A 22,656-nucleotide genomic window follows, 5' to 3' on the forward strand; every position below is an offset into this window, starting at 1 on the left:
ACTCCTTTCTTTTTCTTATTTTACTGTTTTCTTTTAATATTTTACTGGGTTTTTTTTTTTATATTTATTATGCACCGGCCGGAGAAGCACTGCAATTTCATTGTATACCTGATGTGCAATGACAATAAAGATTCTATTCTATTCTATTCTATTCTATTCTATTCTAAAGATCCTGTCTGGTCTCTCATAACATTAAGATCCTATCTATTGTCTCATAAGTATCTCATATTATCTCATAATTATGACTTGTAGCCTAATAATGAGATATCGAATCAAAAATTTGAGAACATCTTCTCATTATTATTATTATTATAATGAAATAGTAAGTCGCTGTTCTGACACATTATCTCATAATTATGAGAGACCTTCTCATTCTTATGACATATGACGTGACGTCATAGGCGCGTCTATAGATTCTTGTGTTTAGTTAAGAGTCTGCTGTCGTTTGTTCTTGTGGATTCCTAAAACAGTAAAGGGCTCCGTGTGAGTCATTTCTGGTGACATTTGGACGTAAAGCAGTCGGTCGGATGTTCGGTCGGTTGTTTTTAGTTCGTATGACGTCAGAGCTTGACCCACTACGTTCGCTTCGTGCCGCGTGCGTGATTTTTTTTTTTTTTTTAAAGCCCACTTCACTTCCGCATAATTAAGCAGAAGCCCCGCCCACCTTTCTCCAGCCTCGGCGTTGTTTGGGGACAGTCAGGCAGTGTGTCGGTGTGCGTGTGTGAGGATGAAGATGGCGACGGTACCGTTGTACTGCGTGTGCCGGCAGCCGTACGACGTGAGCCGGTTCATGATCGAGTGCGACATTTGTAAGGACTGGTTTCACGGCAGGTGAGAGGTTCACATCCCTGACAAAAACACGTGAGCAGAAGAAAAGACAGGACAGGACAGATGTGGTTGGGTTCTCCTGTGTTCTGCTTTCACGGTGTCAGTAGTGTGTGTTTATATATATATTTGTGTTTACTGTGTATGTTAGTTAGAGAGAGAGATCCTGATCTTGAGCTCTGCTCCAGCTGAGACGCTTTCATGTGTTGTTGTTATTGTTTTTGCTGTTGTTAGGCTGTTCTTAAGCTCTTATTGGAAACTTAACCGTTCAAGCAGCCTTCATTAACTCCTTCCACGGCTTATATCCTCCCGTCATGTCGTTCCCGGTGTTGTTTTGGTGAATATTGTTTACTTTTTGTCCCCTTAAGACAGTACTGATGGGAGTTCCGGATCTTTTCAACGAGTCAGATAGATCATTTGGCTCAGCACACCAATCCGAGTCGACTCTTTTTTTTTTTTTTCAAGAAAAGCTCATGTTAAAAATAGAAGCGTTTCGAGTCACTTACACGACAGCAGCAAGGAAATTGGCTAAATTTACAACAAAAGTAGGAAAACTGAAACGCAAAAACAAACAAAAGGTTCATATGGGTGAATCGGCTCACTGTTCATGGAAAAGATCCGATTCAGAGTCGACTCGTTCGAGAATGACACACCGTTCGTGTGCACTGGTTTCAAGACCCAGGGAGCTAACTGGCTAATCTAATCCAGCAGCTAGCATTCTGGATTATAGACTTGTAATTAAAGCGAAGGAGTTGTTTTCTGATTTATTAAGAAAAGAAACAACAACAGGATGTTAGTTTTTAATTTCATGACACATATCCGTAATGGGAAGGAGTCTGTTTATTATATAATCAGCTGATTTATTTCTTTTTGACTTGTGTGTGTTTGCATTCTAGTGATCAGGATGCATTTAATGTTTGTTTGTTTTGAGGTGGAGTTTGATGTTGAGGTTTTTCCTGCTTCTTTATTGCTGTGTGCCAAAACTTCCGCACATGGTGTCGGTGTTGTTGTTGTTGAATCTGAGGAGAGAAGGGGCACTGAACAAAGAGCAGCCCGGTGGAGATCTGAACCCATTCAGGATGTGTGTGTGTGTAGTTTATTTATTTTAACACGAGCATTTCCAGTGATGAATCTCTCTCACGGTTCGGTTCGGTTTGGGTTTTGTGGTGTTTTGATTCTCGAAGCGCGTCGTTTCCATGAAATAAAGCTTTTGGGTTTGGGTTTTAGTCCCTTTGATTGGCAGCTGGGTTTGGAAAGGGGGCGGGGAGATGAGGTGGGGGCGGGGAGATGAGGAGGGGGCCGGACATTTAAATACTCCCTTTTTTTTTCTCCTCTTTTTTTTTTTTTTTTTGGGCAAATATGGGCACGTGGTAGGAGCCGCCTAGTGGCCGGAATCAGGCCACGCCTCTTAAAGGGCCACACACCTGTTTAAAGTGCATGTCACGGGTAAATCCAGGAGCAAGATCAATGTCTCATCTCATTATCTCTAGCCGCTTTATCCTGTTCTACAGGGTCGCAGGCAAGCTGGAGCCTATCCCAGCTGACTACGGGCGAAAGGCGGGGTACACCCTGGACAAGTCGCCAGGTCATCACAGGGCTGACACATAGACACAGACAACCATTCACACTCACATTCACACCTACGCTCAATTTAGAGTCACCAGTTAACCTAACCTGCATGTCTTTGGACTGTGGGGGAAACCGGAGCACCCGGAGGAAACCCACGCGGACACGGGGAGAACATGCAAACTCCACACAGAAGGGCCCTCGCCGGCCCCGGGGCTCGAACCCAGGACCTTCTTGCTGTGAGGCGACAGCGCTAACCACTACACCACCGTGCCGCCCCCAAGATCAATGCAATTCTTCTATTTTATATTAAACTTTGGTCAAATATGTGTAACATTCTGCATTCTCTGCTATTTTTTTACCTTGCGCAACACCAGAAAAATTCAGTTGAAATCAAGCCATTTGAGGCGAATTGGTCCGCCTCTGAAAAAACTTGCCATTTGGATTTCCCGGTAAATGTTGATGTGCGGGACGCCTCCTTCTGAATCCTACGTCAGCGCTGGTTTGTTTATGAGAAAACGACCTGGTGGTTTTCTGCAGATTTCTTCAACGTTATCGCGTAATTATTAAAATGGTTAACAGATGTATCGTAGGAGGGTGTACAGTAGGAACACCAATCTTGATGGGATTAGTACTCATCATTTCCCAAAAGACCGGACAATGAGAGAGAAATGGGAGCGCTTGGTCTACACAGGCTGTGCACTGAAACCATGCAAAACTCGCGCAGCCTGCTGGCGCTTCCGCAGGTGATGTCACGAATCTGGCTCCAGACTCCCTTGGGATTTTTCCAGACACATTTTATTTTATTTTTTTCGCGGTCCAAATCCTGCGCTCTGATTGGCTGGCGAGCAGGTCCGTATCCTACGGTACGGACCCCGGTTACGGACATCTGGCAACTCGCTCGTTCACAACAACAACAACAAACATAATAGCATTTTTTTTTGTCAACATTTATCTTTTTTTTTCATAAAATTTATTGATGATTATCAAAAATCTTAAATTTTTGCCAGCATTTCTCAGGAGAATAGCATTAATTTTACAGCATGGATAGCGATAATGACAGTGTTCACAGCGAAAGTGAGTTTTACTACCCTGAGGAAGAAGAAATAAAAGAAAACATTTCAGGAGAAAGATAAAAACCTGTAACTTGCTAACGCCAAGCAAAAACATGGCTGAATCCTGAATGACTCAATTTTGTATAATAGGGGACTACATAGGCGGCAAAATGTAGTGTTTTTTCCTGCCATGGAAGTGCACTTGTATACCGAGGAGGAAGCAATTAGCATTACAGCCGTGAATGAGGATTCAAAATGGCGGCTCGGCTCGGTTTTCCCTTTCGGGCGCTCTCGTTTTCTGTTAGAATTTGGTAAAGAAAAAAATAAATATGTTATTTACCAGCTTAAGGTCGGTCCATATGGTGAAATACCATGACCTCGGCCTTGAATACTGACCTCGGCCCAGAGGGCCTCACTCAGTACTTTCAAGACCTCGGTCACAGTATTTCACCCTACGGACCTCCCAGCTGGTATATAACATATATTTATTTTTTTCCTGCTGTAGACAGATGGCCTTGTGCAAAATTACCCTTCTGGATGAGTGTGTAAAGGGACATACTTGCATATAAAAGAAACACGAAATTGGTCCAGAATATGCACTTTAAATGTGTAGTGTTTTTACGCATCTCCCATAACCCGGTACAAAACAGAACCGGATGGAACAGTACTGTCACGTATTTTAACGTGGTGTGTCAGATTTTCTTTTTTTTCGTGGTCCGGTTTCCATCAAATCGTGCACTCTGATTGGCTCACGAGCGGTCCGGAATCCTACAATCCGGACCCCGGTTCTGGACCTTTGGCAACTCGTTCGTTCACAGCAACAACAAACATAGTAGCAATTTTTTTGTCAACGTTTATTTTTGCATTTCTCAGTATAATAGCATTAATTTTACAGCATGGATCGCGATAACGACCGTGTTCACAGCGAAAGCGAGTTTTACTACCCTGATGAAGACGAAATAAAAGAGAGCATTTCAGAAAGCTGAAAACCTGTAACCATCGCTAACGCCGAGCAAATTCAGCAGTTTATTGAGGAGCAAAGGGCAGAAAATACAACAAAAAAGACGACCTACGACCTCAACGTCTTTAGGAAGTTCTGTCGAAACCTAAACGAAGGTCGAAAAGTGGAAGACATACCTGGCCAAGAACTAAACATGTTGCTGTGCAACTTTTTCATGTCCACAACAAAGAAAAATGGCGACGTGTACGAGCCGTCCTCGCTCAAGTCTTTCCGGAGAAGTATCCAGTGCTGTCTGAATCCGTCCGGCTCGAAACTAAATATCTTCACGGACCCCGAGTTCAACAAGTCGAGAAGTCCTTGTGGCCTGTAAACGCCAGCTGGTTGAGGTTTTCGCGAAGGGAAACCGTCCACACGCAGCCGGGGCGTGTTTTTGACGAGCTTGTAGCAGGTTTTTTCTAAATGTGGTTTCCCTTTCGAGCGTTCTCATTTTCTGTTGGAATTTGGTAAAGAGAAAAACATTATTTACCAGCTTAAGGTATCGTGAAATATCGTGACCTCGGCCCAGAGGCCTCAGTCAGTATTTTCAAGACCTCAGCCACGGTATTTCATGATATGGATCTCCCAGCTGGTAAATAACATGCATATATTTATATATTTATTTGACTTCCGGGTTTTTATATGCTGTTCCGTCCCATGTATAACAAGTGCTCCGTCCCGCAATACCATTTTTGTGAGATTTGTTTCCATAATGTATATTTTTCCAGTTTCACGGAGACATCCGTCACGTCCACCATTTTATTAATCGGTACTTACGTTAGTCATCCCGCCTTTATAGATGAACCCGTCCGGTCACGTATGATAAATAAAGTGAGAAGAAAAACAAGATGTTTTGTTGTCAAAACATATAAACACATTTCTTTGTGACGTCACACCGAGGTATATTCCGTAATTGGAGTTCCAGGCTTTTAGATCAAGTTCGATTGAAAATATCATGAATATAACGTTAATACAATGTGAGGGGATATTATAATACTGGATAATCAAAAAATACATGACAGTGATGCGTGTGAGTACAAGATGTTAAGTATGAAACCCCTGAATATTTAGAAAACATAAAGTTTTTATAATGTACCGTCCCGTTCTGATTTGTACTTTCCGTACCAGGTTATAGGAGACACCGTGTTTTTATTGTATTAGTTTGACCCAGGCTTGTAGGAATCGAGTCCTAACTTTAAAGCTCGTGACTCGACTTGGACTCAGGCTCATGCACTGCATTCGGATTCGTAAATTGGAGACGAGGACTCTGATTTTTTTTTCTTTTTTTTTTTTTTGGCACGATGCCGCCATAATTTGGCATAAGATATTTATATCTACATTAATTTTTGTACCAATTTTGTCCAAGAGTGTCGTGCCTGCATCAGATAAACTCTCGGGCGCGCTCCGGACAGCGTCCACACCAAGCAGAGTCTTGCACGGATGCCATAAACGACTCACACCTGCACAGGATTAAGGCGCAATCAGTGTGCTGATATTAAAAACTGCGAAAACACACACTTTGCGAAGTATTGAGTTGCGTTGCTGATGCATTACCGAGCCTTATTTCCTTGTTTGGTTTCCTGATCCCCGATTTCCTGTTTCTCGTCTTTGATTCTGCCGAGTCTACGATAGCCTGCTCGCGTCTCGCTTGACCTATCGCCTGTTTCACCGTTTTACGATTTCACCTGCCGTTCTGGGTTGTTTAGTCTTCATGTGTATTAATAAACAGACCTTCTGCACTTCCATCCGTCTCCCAGCCATCTCTGACAGAATACTTCACACTCCCTGATAAAGAGAAGCACGTTCACCTGTTCATATGCCATGTTCAGGAACAAACTCATGTTAATGGCGCTGAAACAGACACCGTCACATGGTCCAGTCCAAGTGTTGGACTCAGACTCGACTTGGACTTGAACACTGGCGACTCGAGACTGGACTCAGACTCGAGGTTTAGTGACTCGACAACAGCACCGGTTTGACATGCTTCAGTGGATATTAGTGTGTTCACACTTATTAATCCGGTTCCGGAATCCGAATCAGTGTTGGGCGAGTTACTCATGAAGAGTCATCAGTTATTTTTACAAATTACTGCCTTTAAAAAGTCATCAATTTACTTTACTGATTATTTGGCATCAAAAGTAATTAATTCCATTACTTTCGCTACCCCTGGCTGCGCCTAGACCTATGGTCATGAGCTTTGGGTAGTAATGACCGAAAGAGCAAGATCGCGGATACAAGCGGCTGAAATGAGTTTCCTTCGCAGGGTGGCTGGGCGCTCCCTTAGAGATAGGGTGAGAAGCACAGTCACTCGGGAGGAGCTCGGAGTAGAGCCGCTGCTCCTCCACATCGAGAGGAACCAGCTGAGGTGGCTCGGGCATCTTTTCCGGATGCCTCCTGGACGCCTCCCTGGGGAGGTGTTCCAGGCATGTCCCCCCGGGAGGAGGCCCCGGGGAAGACCCAGGACACGCTGGAGGGACTATGTCTCTCGGCTGGCCTGGGAACGCCTCGGTGTTCTTCCCGAGGAGCTGACCGAGGTGTCTGGGGAGAGGGAAGTTTGGGCTTCCATGCTTAGACTGCTGCCCCCGCGACCCGGTCCCGGATAAAGCGGAAGAAGACGAGACGAGACTTTCGCTACCCCGGCTTCTGAAAAAGTGACAGCTTTTGTTGTCCGCTGTGGTGGACGCAAAGTTTACCTCTCTGAGTTTGGCCTTCAAATGAGATTCCGTCAACACATATTCGCTCTTGAGGTCGTCAGCCAACGTCTTTCTCTGTCACAGCTTCGCCTCACTCGAAATGTGGGCGAGTCAACAGTGGAAACAGGTCGCATCTCTTCTACAGCATAATCAGCGACGAACTTCTTCACGTCTCTCTGAAGTCCAGTTGTTGTTCCGCCGGAGTGTACGCATCTCTATCAACACCTGTGGGTTTTTTTTTTGTTTGTTTGTTTTCCCACAAGTTTGCCATTGCCGTGTTGCCGCGTCAGATGCTTCAATAAATTTGACGACGTAGCTTTCAACTACAAAAAATAGCATTTTGTTGCTACACAGAGTTTACAACTGATGACAATGTTCTTTGCATCTCTGGTTGTCTCAAATTCAAAATAATGGCAGTATTTCCAACTTTGGAAAGCAAACTTCTCTTCCGCTAGTGCTAGCTCGTCCTCCATCATTTGTTTGTTTGTCCGACCTGCTGCGCGTTCTGAGGAGCAATCGGGGGCCTTGCTCAAGGGCACTTCAGCTATTCCTGTTGGTCCAGGGAATCGACCCGGCAACCTTTTGGTCCCAAAGCTGCTTCTCTTATGCCGCTTTTCCACTACAAACATGGCTGAGTTGGGCTGAGCCGTGCCGTGCTGAGTCGGGCTGAGCGGGGCTGTTGGAGTTGCATTTCGACTACAACCGCGCTGAACCGTGCTGGCTGGAAGTGGGTGGACACATTGGGTGGAGTTAGCGAAAGTGGGTGGACGTCAGGTGATGTCGTTAAGCAGCGCAAACAGTGACATCAGTGAGCTTTTAAGCGGTAGTCTCACGACCCGGATAGTAAACAATAAACATGGAGGACATGGAGTCGTTAGTGTTGCTGGTCTTGGTGCTGTGGCTTGTTGTCACCGACAACGCCAACAGATACTGGCAAGAGCGTATAGATGAGGCGAGACGCATAAGGCTTCAGAAATTCTCGTAATTCGTAATTCTTCTCCTTCCGGGTTTACGGTGTTTACAGATCCCAGCGCGCTCGCGGGGCGTGTGTGGGCATGTGAGGACACTCCTCCTCACCAATCAGTGCACACAGGGGAGTGTCTGCTCACGCCCCTAGCCTCACTCGGCTCGCTTTGGCTCGCTTCAGCCTCACTCCAAAACCGTCTGAGTTTTAGGGGCTAAGCAGGGCTGAAGCGAGCCGAGTCGTGCTGGTTTTTGGTAGTCGAAACGCGAGCCGTGTCGGGCTGAAGTGAGCTGAAAAAGGGTAGTGGAAAAGGGCCATTTGCTACACTATAAAATTGTAAACCATTTTATAGTGTATGGGTAAAAAGTAGACACATCCCATAAAGGGTCTGATTAAAAGGGGAGGAGTTTATAGGGCTGAAAACGCAAACCTAGAACTCCTTCGTTCATTACAGACATGTGCCACGATCAAGAAAATAAACAGGCGGTTACGAAGTGCGTGAACAGAGAATATAGAGCCACGCCCAAGATATTACTAACTGATTATAGAAATTGATTTTTTTTTTTCTTTCTCGTCAGTTCAAATCTCCAGAACATATCACATGACCTCAGCTCTGTCTTTTGGCTCAGCAGCAAAATATCACCCACAACCCAAAACACACGGCATGTTTGGTTCAGTTCGTGTATTTGGGTCGATTCAGGATTAAATGGCTTTCTCGCTGCAGTCGAAGCGCGCTCGGGTTCCTTTGGAGCCACTTCTCGGAGATGGACGCGGACCGGGTGTTTTGCTCCAAACCTGAGTCCGAATGCTGTGTTCTGGGCTGCACAAATGAATCGCGCCGTAGAGGAGAACACACCGAGGTTCAGTTCAGACAGATTAAACACTGTGTATGTGAAAACACCTGGAAAAAAAAAAGCACTCGGAGAGCGCAGACCTCCGCCAAGAATCATTTAAAATAATCCGGGATCCAGAAGGTGATCCGGATCACCGCCAAAATTTAATGGATTGTTACTTGTGCCCAGTCACACCTCTGGAAAAAATTTCAGAGCAATCCGTTCATTACTTTTTCCGTAATGTTGCTAACAGACAAACCAACAAACAAACCAACGCTATCGAAAACATAACCTCCTTGGCGGAGGTAACAACTGGAATGGCTAGAGAGGTGAAAGAGGAAACTTTGGGTCTTTTGAGCTGCTTTCAACTGAATGTCATGTCCCTAAACCACACTTTTTTATGCCTCCGCCACCATAAGGTGCAGGAGGCATTATGTTTTCGGGTTGTCCGTTTGTCCGTGCGTGCGTCCGTCCTGAAACCTTGTGAACGCGATATCTCAAAGGCTAATGAAAGGAATTTCACCAAACTTTCACCATTTGTGCGCTTTGGGACAAACATGAACTGATGAGATTTTGAGATCAAAAGGTCTAAGGTCAAGGTCACTGTGAGGTCAAATGTCTGTCCGAAAACCTTGTGAACACAATATCTCCAAGGCTAATACAGGTAATTTCACCAGGTCAAGATTACTGTGAGGTCAAATGTCCATCCCCAGATCACAACTTAAACCTAGGTCACAACCGGACGTACGATTTTTTTTGGCCGTGCGATTTTTGGCGTTCCCCAAATCACTGCGTTTTGTTTTTTTTTGTTCATGGAGAAAGATGCACGTTGGCCGCAAGTTTGTCTTGCAACCTGAAAAAACCGTAAGCGCCTGTAGAGTTTGTTTGACATGACAAAGAACCAGTGGTGTGCACAGATAGACACGAGGTGGTGCTCAAGCACCTGCCCCTCTGCCCTCTGTCCAAAAAAGTGCCCTTTTGAATTTTTTTTTTTTACAGTTTACTGAGGCCAATGTCGACATGATCTTTTAGAAAAGCCGCGGCATTAAAAGCGTGTGTGAAAATAATGCCCCGATGTGTGCCCCCTCCGCACACACACCGGACCTCTGTCTCTCTTGCTCTGTCACGTGAACAAGTGTGCAGTGCATTCAATGTGAGGTTGCAGCAGCATAGCGTCCTGGAAGCCACGGCCTTGTCGTAGCGCAGACAACACATCGGGCAGTCAGTCAGCTCTTCCCCTGCCCCACCAGCCAGGTAACACATGAATCGAGTGAAAATGTATTGTTTGGCCTCGAAGCCCAAGCTGTAATTATTTTGTCGTGAAGTAGCCCGTCGCATACAGAAACAACTGCACGTGGCAGCCTTTGCCAGCTTATTTGCTCCCTTTCCATATGGAGAAACATAAATGTAGCCTAAACCATTGAGGCAACCCCACTCTCCATCAATTCCGACCTGTTTTTATAACATGATTAAGAAGATCACGTTATGCTAGTACGCACGCCGTTATGCAAATAAAGGAGAGCTCCGTTGAGCCCGTTGAGTGTGTATATTTCGTTACAAATTTTAAGATGATCTCACGCAAATCTGTGAATAAACACAGTCTTGAGACTCAAGTCAGTGACGGGAAGATCAGACTTTCAGACTTTTTAAAGATGGAACTACAGAAAAATACCCAAAACTTTGATATGATTATGAACACGAGGAGGGTTAAATCTCAGACTTTTATAATAAGGTGTTCCACATGTGCAAAAAAGTGCCCTTTTTTCCCCCCAGAGCACTTGCCCCCCAAAATGTCTGTGCACGCCAGTGCAAAGAACCTCTGCGGCCGGTCTACGGCTCGAAAATCAGCACGTCACACGCGCGCCCTCCGTGCGTTTCTTGCGTTTTTTGCACGTAGACCGGCCGTAGGAGCACGTACTGTACGGCCGGTTGTGACCGAGGCTTTAATAAGGCGCTGTAGCAGTTCGATAGGGGTGAGTGGAGCACAGAGGACGGCAGGACAGAGATCAGGTTTGCAAAAAGGGCTTTATTGCCACACTTTTCAGTGAACAACTTTTCAAATGAACAGACACACATCAACACAACCAGCGTCTAGTTCGGGGATGCTCCTCTGCTCTCGCTCTCCCTCCTTAAATAGGGCGTGGTCACTGGGAAGACACAGGCCAAGTTTACATTAGACCGTATCTGTCTCGTTTTCTTCGCGGATGCACTGTCCGTTTACATTAAAACGCCGGGAAACGGGAATCCGCCAGGGTCCACGTATTCAATCCAGATCATGTCTGGTCCGGTGCTGTGTAAACATTGAGGATACGCGGATACGCTGTGCTGAGCTCTAGCTGGCGTCGTCATTGGACAACGTCACTGTGACATCCACCTTCCTGATTCGCTGGCGTTGGTCATGTGACGCGACTGCTGAAAAACGGCGCGGACTTCCGCCTTGTATCACCTTTCATTAAAGAGTATAAAAGTATGAAAATACTGCAAATACTGATGCAAATACTGCCCATTGTGTAGTTATGATTGTCTTTAGGCTTGCCATCCTTCCACTTGCAAGTGGTAAGTGATCTGCGCTGGGATCACACACACAGCGGCTCAGTCCCGAATCACTGCTCGTGCGCTTCACTCGCGCGCTCTGTGAGCTGCGCAGGGCCGGAGTGCGCACCCTCCAGAGGGCACTCGCTGTTCAGGGCGGAGTGATTTGGAGCGCAGGATGCCTGCGGAGCCGAGCGTATCCGTGTATTGGCATTGCTGTGTGCACACTAATCGTTTTAAAAACGTTAATCTGATGATCCGCTGATACGGTCTAATGTAAACCCCACCACAGACAAACACGGGTTAATTGCCGTCAGGTGTAGTGATTCTGCCACTTACCTTCCCTGACTCCGCCCTCCTGTCACAGACCGGCACTTGACCACGCCCCCACTGCCACAGGCGTGTAGTCTACCAGGCGGAGGCATCCCCATCGACATCGTTGGCGTCGAGTTCCATCTAGTTTCTTGTATGAAACAATCATTCTGTTGGTTGACCATGTGTTTTCCAACCATAGCTGATCCAAAAGGCCATAAATTAACGGAAAATCGATAAGATCAGCCGATTTTCACAGAATCTGCCGAGACTGAACCAGAAGATCCCGAAGGGGTGCGTGACGTCACACGTGTAACAAAGATCCAAGTATCAATTTCGCTCCCGTGCGCAGCAGTCTCGATATGGTCAAGTTTTGGAGAGAATTCTGATAGCGATTGGGATTCTTCTGTCAGATGAAGGGGCAGAAGATTATCAAGGATATTCCGGAGTAAAGGGTGATCTTTTCCAGCCCCCAAGACGTAAATCGGATGCCAGTTCACGACAGTCCCGCTCACTGCCGACAGCGCACCACCAGCCAGAGAGAACTGGAAACGCAGATTAGTTTGTGGATTTTTATTCTCAGCTGGCAGCTGCAAAATACAGGGAAAATATTTACATGTACCTCAATAAATGCAGAAATATCTTGAAAATGTACACTTATTCACTGAAAGAAAATATGAAGTGGGTGATGATACGGGAATCGACAAACTTTCCAAATGTCAGATCAAACGTCATTTATTAAACGGGAACTGAAGGCAGATTTTTTTTTTTATCATCAAAATTCTATTTCTCTCATTTTATTAAATATCGGAATGCAGTTTTGATCGCTATTTTGTCGCTGCTATAGCACGTTCTGAGTGTTTGAAATACGCTCTGTAATATATCAGTCCATATGTCAAAGCAACGGCCGTAAACGAGATTCGCTGAGACCTGTGCGAGACATCGTAGGACGGAAGTAAAACGTACAGCGGAAATCAAACCCTGTGTCTGAAATCGCTCAGTCGTTCACTACTCCCTACTCCCTATATAGGGAATTACTAGATCCAGGACTATACAGTGAGCTCATTGGTAAAATGAAAAAACGCTTTCGGTCACGAGTCCGTCGCGCTGGTATTTACGCCATTACTGTCGCACAATTAAAACGTGAAGAAAAAGAAAGACGACTTGTATGGCTTTTTTCCGTTTCCGGTTGGGAGTATGTTGTGCGCATTCTGGCTGCCACTTCTCACCGGAGCTTTATTTTATTTTCTCTCCTTTTTTATTTAAATTTTTTTTTTCGTTTTTCTGTGTTTTTGTTTGAGTGTTTTGTCCGCCGGTTGTGGTGTAGCTCTGGACCCAGTTTTGGGCGTCGGTCCCCTCCAGGCCTTGGTTCGCTGTGGGCGATGCCTGTGCTCCCAGCTGTGGACTGCAGTGAGCTCGTTGCTCATTTTAACATGGTGGTTGTCCAGCGCTCTGTGCTTTAACGCTTGGCGTGATGTTCCGAGCGATGTTGCTCGGTGGCGTCGCGGTGGCTGTGCAGGCGGTTTGGGACACGCCAGCGCTCTGCGTGGCGGAGCTTCTCTGCTCGCTTTGTGGATCCATGGCGTGGTGTTCTGAGTGATGTTGCTGGCGGCGTCACGGCGGCGGTGCTGGAGATGTGGGACTTGTTTTCGTGCGCCTTTTGGTGGGACTGTGGCTGCTACACCACTGGAATGACATCCTGACCCCTATTTGGTGGACTTTTTTTCCTGCCTATTATTGTAAAGCGACCTTGGGTTTTGAGAAAGGCGCTATATAAATTGAACTTATTATTATTATTATTATTATTATTATTATTTATTTTATTTTTTTTTTATTGGTTAGGAATGTAAAAAGGTAAACAGACCTTTATGACATGTTCACAAGAATCTCAGTCGTGTGAGCCAGAATAATACAAGACGATGGCGGGAGTGTGGACTGTTGTTTGGGAATAATAATAATAATAATAATGTGGTGGTAATTATTAATTACACTACAAACTTTTGCCTCGTTATTTTCCTCCTGCACTGTTGCTATTGGAAAATGCATCGAGGAGGGCCTTGCTTCTCTTATCCTCTCATCTCCTTTCCTCTCGTCTCTTTTCCTCTCCTTTCCTCTCGTCTCTTCTTGTCTCTTTTCCTCTCCTTTCCTCTCGTCTCTTTTCCTCTCCTTTCCTCTCGTCTCCTTTCCTCTCGTCTCTTTTCCTCTCCTTTCCTCTCGTCTCTTTTCCTCTCCTTTCCTCTCGTCTCTTTTCCTCTCCTTTCCTCTTCTCTTTTCCTCTCCTTTCCTCTCGTCTCTTTTCCTCTCCTCTCCTTTCCTCTCCTTTCCTCTCGTCTCGTCTCCTTTCCTCTCGTCTCGTCTCCTTTCCTCTCGTCTCGTCTCCTCTCATTCACCAGCATTCGTGAGCATCAGTTGTTTATACCAGGCCGCACGTGCCGAGTGTACGTGAGCGGTCATGTGACGGAGATTGTTTTCATTTTAGAACTAAAGCGCGTTAATGTGGATGGAGTCTGAGTCTCATGATGTGTATCGTGTGTCGCTGAAATGTCTCAAAGAATCATGATGTGATCTGACATCTGAGGATCTTTGTTGCTGGAGCAGCGTAATGATCGTAGTTTTGACTTTGTTATACAGTTGTATAATTTAAGCCCTGACCGTTTTAGAGATGTTATGAGGAAACGGTGTTTCCGCTCCTTTATCGGTTCAGGGACATGCGTGTGTAAATTCATGTCGGCGTTAAATGCCCGTGGATGCGGCGGATAGAGATTAGGGAGAAATCTGCCAGAGTGTTGCTGTAAGGCAGCGGTTTTGTGTCTCGTCCAGCAGGATTAGATTGTCTAGCCAGAGGCCGAGACCGGTGTGTTATCCAACAGCGTTCAGTTCACTGACGCACGCAGCAGCAGCAGCAGCAGCCTCCAGGCGAGAGCAGCTCACAGGATTGAGCTTCTTCACTGTTCATGCCTGACAGTGATGAGGGACTCGGCCTCACAAGCACGACGTCGCTTTTATACCCGGGTTCGGCCGTGGACGTGTTTCTAAGCTTCATTTATTCTTTATAATCCTGGTTAGGAGCGTGAAATGGAATTCTGAGCATGATCATATCATATTATATTTCTGTGTGTGTGTGTGTGTGTGTGTGTGTGTGTGTGTGTGTATGGGAGGAGAAGATTGATGGAGGCTTCGTCAGCCTGAGGCAACATCAAAGCTCCATCTATCACTGTCCCAGAGTGATGAAAACGCAGACTCGAAATGTTTAGTTTATTAGGCGTAAATATGGATCACCTCTCTGACTGGAAGAGAACGATAATGTAATTTATCCGTGAGCTTTCAGTGTGATGCATTACCACCGAATCGCACTTATGATCCATAATTCCTTTGTTTTTCACAGACCAGCTTTTATACACTCGCTCTAAAGTGTGGCCTGTTTTAATTTAAAAAAAAAAAGTACTGTATACGCTCATGAATAAAAACCGTACGGTTCTTTTTCCTTAAACCCGATAAATGTAGCATGAGTTGTACATCAGGGCCCGGTCCAACAACACCGATGGCTATAACTCCAATTCTGACTGTCCGTCTGCCCGAGTTTAGTTCCAGTCTGGAGCAGAAACACCGCAACTACTAATCCCCACTATAATATCACTCGGTCCTGACACTCAGGGAAATAAACACTGCAACTTAAGGCCAATTTATGCTGACAACCCAGTCCTCGCAGATGGCGTCGCAGACAGCGTCTGCGTAGCCCCCCCACCTTCGCAGACGCTCTGCGCGCACCTCCCAAAAATTGTGACCACCGCAGAAGCCTTGCAGACAGCGCCGCAGACAAGAGGACTCTGATTGGTCCACTCTACATCCGCTGTACACGCACTTCCGCTTCCCTACTTTCCCGGTTTGGTTTGTTTTCACGACCGCCATTTTTAAAAACACGAGTGAAGATGGAGCAGCACGAAGAGCGGTTGATCGAGGAAGTGAGGAAGTACGTACATCTATACGACTCCAGTTCTAGTCATTATAAGTAACCGGAGGATAAACACTCCACTAACCACACCCACCAACTACTCCTAGCGATTTCGCGACTTTGCGCCCCCTTGCGTTGTGGCAGTGAATAACATCACGCGCGCATATTACTCCCCGCTCAACGATAAATCACAACTGTCTGCGAAAAGCTATCTGCGAAAGCCTTGTCGCAAGAGCATGCAGAGGCCGTTAGGAATAGTCATGGATAGGGCTGTGCAATTAATCGAATTTTGATCACGATTTTTGTGTCAAACGATCTCAAAATTCATATAATCGAGTTGAAACGATTATTTTGCCATCTGTCGTGGACGCGCACACGCAATACATTTCCTTCCCGCGGGCCCATGCGCAGACTTGCCGACAACACTTACGCGGCGGAGGCAGTGTGCGTCTCTATGGCTCTCCACTCACGCAGCTGAAAGGAGGAGAGATTGTGAACTGTTTGGCGCGAGGTACAGTAGGCTCGCAAGATGACAGAAGGAGGGCAGAATCGGTCGGTCGACAAAAAGGGACGAAAAACGTCTGTAATATGGGATCACTTTGGATTCGAAGAATCCGACGTGGAACAGAAGCGCATCGTGTGTAAGATTTGCAATCAGGTAGCATCTGCGCCTCTTGGCAACGCTACAAACCTCTTCAACCACCTGAAACTGAGCCATAAAGTTATTCACGATGAAACGATAAAAAGCAAACAAAAAGATAAAACCGATGTCGCCACAACCAGCAAGACAACGCAGCCATCCGTTTCAGCCACTCTCTACAATGCCACGAGTTCGGAGAGGCACGACGCACTCGCGACATCCATCGCATATTATTGAGCCAAAGACATGCAACCTATCAATGCAGTAGAGGGTGGGGGTTTTAAGAAAATGATAAACGAGTTTGACAAGCGTTATGCACTGCCCTCTCGAGATTGTGGACAACTGGATAGAATGTACATTTGTTTTTCTCTGTCTTTTATGTCAAAAGAATATTTTTATTTTGTTTTATACATCGCAAACTCAAGTTTTTCTAGACTATTGCCGCTTTTCCACTACCAACGCGGCTGAGTCGGGCTGAGCCGTGCCGTGCTGAGTCGAGCTGAGCGGGGCTGTTGGAGTTGCATTTCGACTACAACCGCGCTGAACCGTGCTGGCTGGAAGTGGGTGGACACATTGGGTGGAGTTAGCGAAAGTGGGTGGACATCACGTAATGTCGTTAAGCGGCGCAAACAGTGACATCAGTGAGCTTTTAAGCGGTAGTCTCACGACCCGGATAGTAAACAATAAACATGGAGGACATGGAGTCGTTAGTGTTGCTGGTCTTGGTGCTGTGGCTTGTTGTCACCGACAACGCGGACAGATACTGGCAAGAGCGTATAGATGAGGCGAGGCGCATAAGGCTTCAGAAATTCTCGTAATTCGTAATTCTTCTTCTTCCGGGTTTGCGGTGTTTACAGATCCCAGCGTGCTGGCGGGGAGTGTGTGGGCATGTGAGGACACGCCTCCTCACCAATCAGTGCACAGGGGAGTGTCTGCTCACGCCCCCAGCCTCACTCGGCACGGTTTGGCTCGCTTCAGCCCCACTCCAAAACGGTGCGAGTTTTAGGAGCTAAGCAGGGCTGAAGCGAGCCGAGTCGTGCTGTTTTTTGGTAGTCGAAACGCGAGCCGTGTCGGGCTGAAGTGAGCTGAAGCGAGCTGAAAAAGGGTAGTGGAAAAGGGCCATTAGACACGATTGTAAACCCCTTTTTGTGGGATTACAAAACACACAGAATTGGCTCGCTTCAGCCCCAACTCCAAAACGGTGCGAGTTTTGGGTGCTGAGTAGGGCTGAAGGGAGCTGAGTCGTGCTGCTCTGAGGTAGTCGAAATGCGAGCCGTGTCGGGCTGAAGTGAGCTGAAAAAGGGTAGTGGAAAAGGGCCATAAATTTATTTTCAGTTTGAAAGAAAGGTGAACGTAAATGATCAGTAACAGAGTTTTTTTTTTTTTTTTTTTTTTTTAAAGAGAAATGCTGAATAAATGCATTGTTTCAAAAAATTGTTTGAATAATCGTGATTTCAGTATTGACTGAAATAATCGTGATTTATTATTTTTTCCATAATCGAGCAGCCCTAGTCATGGAAGTTTTTTCCAAGTAGTAGCACGTTATTCCGGGTCATACTGTACAGCAAAACAACCCATGGACACACTCCGGTGGCTGATAAAATACAGATACCTATCACGGATTACGGAAATACAGCAGACCCCCGCCTATTCACGGTTCAGTATTCGCGAATTCACATATTCGTGGGATTTTATATAGAACATATCTCCTATACATTCGCGGAAATCTCAGCGATTCGCGGTCATTTGCGGTGAACATATCGAACGTTTACGCACTGCGAACGTTTACGCACTGCTACATTCTCGGTGCCGAATGCTCGCTCGCTATTGGCTGAAGTTTGAATGGCGGGCTGCTGCTCATTGGCTGATACGAATGAGCGCATTGTACAGTACAGTCTCGCGGTTCCCGTAGTTCAGACTTGTTCACGTGTTGTGCGTTCTTGGTATTTTTGAATAATTTTTATGCCCTACAATGGCTCCTAAACGCTCTGCATCTTCTGAGGCTCCTGCCAAGGAACCTAAGCGCCAGAAGAAGGTAATGACGCTGCAGGAGAAGGTAGGACTTCTCGATATGCTAAAGGAAGGGAAGACTTTTGCGGCAGTGCTCGTCACTACGGGGGGTTCCAAGTATTCGCGATTTTGGCTTATTCGCGGCCATGTTCGGTCCCTAACCCCCGCGAATACTGAGGGCTGACTGTATGATGATAAAAAAAAAAAGGATACAAAATAAATAATTTGGATTATTTCAACTATAATGCAACTATAATGACAGGCGTACTAACACCTTCTGCGCGCTTCGGCAGCGCACTGATACGGAGCTCAGATATCAATGCGCTGTCGAAGCGCGCAGAAGGCGTTAGTACGCCTGTCATTATAGTGCGGACTTTCCATAGCATAGAAAATCGCCACGTTTCAATTTGTGTAACTGAACTTGTTTCATGTCACTGGTCATATAAACCTATGTAAACAGGAAAAACGCGGAAGAGTTTGGTCGCATCTAACTACAGCCCCAAAAAATACCATTGGCCATACTGAGCCTAGCTACATTGCTAACAGGAGTGACAGCGCGTCTGACTGACTGGGAGGTCGCGCAAAGCTCGGAGAGGTACGGAGCAGCTCGTCTCAATTCAGATAAGAGCATATTTCATTATGGAAGTACGGTGGACTGTTCCTTTAAGGAATAGCAAGGTGTGTCTCGGTGCTCGCTGAACTGAACTCTACTCTCGCTCGTCACTGCTCCAGGCTTGTAGATCATGGAATCCTGCACTCATTTTAATAACCGCACTCATTTTAATAACCACGCTCACCGGTACTGCCATGAATGTTCAAATCAGTCGTCCTCACACTCTCTGACAGATACTCGTTGAAAATGCATTGGATTTTTCTTTTTTCTTTGAAAGTGACTTGTAATGGAGGAAGATGGTGGAGTCGCTTCTCTGTAATCAGTCATAAAATACACCTCAATGAGGACTTTGTGTGTTGGTGTGTAATCTATTTACTAAGTCATGTAGTATCATATATCACACGGTGTTGGTATTTACACTCACTGGCCACTTTATTAGGAGCGCATGCTGTTTTATTCTCTGCAGTTCTGTAATCAGCCGATCCCTCGATAGCAGCACGACGCATCAAATAAAATCACGCAGATACAATTCAAGAGCTTCGGTTCATGTTCGCAATGTTCAAACATCCGAACGGGAAAAAAATCGTGATCTCGCAGTGAAGCGTGACTTTCATTTCACCGTGGCATGGGTGTTGGTTTGAGCCAGATGGGTATGAGGTTTGAGTATTTCCGAAACTGCGGATCTCCTCCTGGGGTTTACACACATAACAGTCTCTCGAGTTTACAAAGACAGAATGGTGCGGAAAACAAAAAACATCGAGTGAGTGAATGACAGTTCTGTGGGTGGAAACAAACACCTTGTTGATAAGAGAGGGTCAGAGATCAGAAAATGGACAGATTGGAAGGATATAGTAGCTCGTATCATCACTCTTTACAACCGTGGTGAGCAGAAAAACATCTCGGCAGAAAAGCAACAGCAAACAGAAGAACACCTTGGGTTCCAGTCCTGCAGCCAAGAACAGGGATCTTGGAATCAAGAACAAGTTCCTGTTAAAGTGGCCAGTGAGAGTAAACTGGTTTGTTCTTGGTACTGGTTTGAATCTATAGTTTGTAAGAGTGCTCTTGGAGATTTAGTGTTTAATCTGGATGCGTAAGCAGTTCATCTGGAACAGGCAATCTATCCAGATGGATTCAGTTCTTTTGCTAAATGAGATTTAAAAAAAAAAAATTTGCCCAGAGACTTCCAAGTAACCATAGAACCACATGTTGTTGTGTTCAAAACTCATTGAGGAAGTAAAGTTGAGCTGCAGGTGGCTTTTTTTTTTTTTCTTCTTTGACGTGCTGCTACTAGCACAAGGTACACTCCAACCCCGCTATAACAAAATCCTTGGCGGACGTCCAAAGAGTTTGTAATACTGAAACGGACCCACTTGTCACACCAAACACTCACTCTTAAGTAAAACAAGACCAACTGTGTGGAATTTATATTTACGTTTAATTCACATGCGTATTTTATGAAGTAAGGAAAATAAGTCGCACTCGCCATCGTTTGCTCGCCATATCGTCTTTCTTTTCAGCCCGTTATCTGGATTGCAGTTGTGGGCGACGTCTCTGAGCTCTTTTTCTTTTGCTTAAAAAGTTTAAATTGAATTTTTATCTTGGGTTAGGATTTGGGAAGACTTTGTATTTTAAACAACTTGAAGTAATAAGACTGGACTCATTCATAAATTCAAAATATAGATCACTCCTTCCACTGAAGTCGTCGCTGGTCTCGTGGTTAAGGTGTTTGGTTAAGAATCGGAAGGTTCCGGGTTCGAATCCTGGTTAAGTATGAAAAAGATAATGAGGGAGATGGGAGTAGACCGAGAGGAAGTGGATGGAAGAAAGGGAGACAAAAGAACTGTTGGAAAATCCCTTTGAAGGATCTGAGATAATCCAAATTTTTACCAAGTTTGGAAATTATGAATTAGGAAAAAAAAAAATCACCAAGGTTGAAATTTTTCAACCTGTAATGCACACAAGCTGGAGCTGCATGAAGCAGGACCTGTTGCCTTTTGATCCCTGAGGTGAAATGTGCGGTGTAAAACGTCCCCTTGACTTGCAGGAATGATCAACGTGCCTGCAGACACTCCGTTAGGTCTGTAAGTCCCCAGCTACTGCACGACTCGTGGTCTGCTTCCTTTGCAGCATTTCCTCCACTCAAGCAACGTAAATAGTTTCAGGCTGTCTGGATCACGACACAGGATGAGTGGCAAACCTCGCTTTATCTTTCCTGCCCTCTTTCATTACGGGACACTTCTTGCTCCTCGGCTCTCTGATGAGTGAGCTCTTTCTCGTCGATGGTTTCCTCCTTGACTTCCCTCAACAAAGCCACGTTTAGCCTGGAGGGGCAACCATGCATCAAGTGGGTGTCTGTCGCACTTTTCTCTGCAGGACAGTGATGGATGTGCTCGCGAGGCCATTGTCAGGTTCTGCTTGGGCTTTGTACTCGGGTTTCACAAACTCTTGTGGTGACGGATGAAATAGAACACCTCTGCTTAACAAGGGTCTGTGTGTTTGACTCGGGTGAAGAAGCTGACCTTGGTCACCGTTGGGTTTGCGCTCTATCAGTAATGATGACTCGGGCAAGCTGGTGGTGGCCTCTTGTATGTGTGTATGTGTCACCTGATGAAGGGATTTCGATGCCGTTTTCTCCTAGTGTAATAATTTCACCACACTTTTAGTTCAGACCTTCAACAACTGCTTTTGCATTAGTCGAGGGTGTCGGAGAAGTGCAAGATGCAAGTGCGTTTATTTATGCCAAAGCCATTCCGAGCCTTTGTACTTGTTCATTGGTGTGTCTGCACCTCTCTGCAGTTACACCACCAAAATGCGAGTTGACCAGGGGGTTTCTATGCCACTGGGCTGCTTTTTCATGTACCTTAAACAATAGTGACTGAAACCAAGTGGATCGTGTTGGAGATGGAGCTAATAAACGTTGAACAGCAGGTGCTTTTACTGAAATTACTGCGATGCAGAAAATTTCGCAAGAGATGGAGAAGCCATGGCCTAATGGTTAGAGAAGCAGCTTTGGGACCAAAAGGTTACTGGTTTGATTCCCTGGACCAGCAGGAATGGTTGAAGTGCCCTTGAGCAAGGCACCTAACCCTGACCTGGGTATGTTGTACGTCACTCTGGATAAGAGAGAGCATCTGCTAAATGGCAGTAATGTAATGCAAGAGGTATACGACCATTGAACCGGTTTGACGAAGAAGGGTGAAATTTTTTGTGCTCGTCCGTCCACTGAGAGACATGGACAAGGAAAGGTCAGATATATAATATTGTCCTGGATTTGGTCCATGTTTGTTTAACTCGGTTAGAGAAGAAGGATCAGACGGAAAACGCATGGGAGGAAATACGATGTGACCAAACAGACCAATCGCGGTTGTTGTGGCTTTGTGTCGCCGCGGTATTTCTATGGAGGCGCATGCCAGGATACAGCATCAGCGTTCTAACTATACCAGAATATCGGTGTAGTGGCACCAGTTATAATGGCCAGGGGTTCGGGCCTTAGGTCCTTGAAAGCTCACAGGTTCTACATGCTCAGAGATGCATTCTTGTGCATTTCCTGGTACTTGCAGGCCTTCCTAAAAGTCACTCTTTTTTTGAGAATATTAATGCGTTTTTTTTTTGCCAAAAGTTGCTGTGCTTGTTTTTGATTGAAGATTTATTATAATAATTAATC

The 22,656-nt window shown here is 45.6% G+C and overlaps 1 protein-coding gene across 2 annotated transcripts in view; it reads left to right on the forward strand.

The window, feature by feature from the left end:
* Positions 1–669: 669 nt before the first annotated feature.
* kdm7ab (lysine (K)-specific demethylase 7Ab) overlaps positions 670–22,656 on the forward strand; it is a 121,890-nt gene continuing 99,903 nt past the window's right edge. For both annotated transcript variants that reach the window (XM_060928366.1, XM_060928367.1), the window contains exon 1: positions 670–831. In XM_060928366.1, the coding sequence (XP_060784349.1) occupies positions 728–831 (104 nt within the window). In that variant the 5' untranslated portion in view covers positions 670–727. The remainder of the gene's footprint in view (positions 832–22,656) is intronic.

Source organism: Neoarius graeffei, chromosome 8, assembly GCF_027579695.1.
Source record: "Neoarius graeffei isolate fNeoGra1 chromosome 8, fNeoGra1.pri, whole genome shotgun sequence".
Lineage (NCBI taxonomy): Eukaryota > Metazoa > Chordata > Actinopteri > Siluriformes > Ariidae > Neoarius > Neoarius graeffei.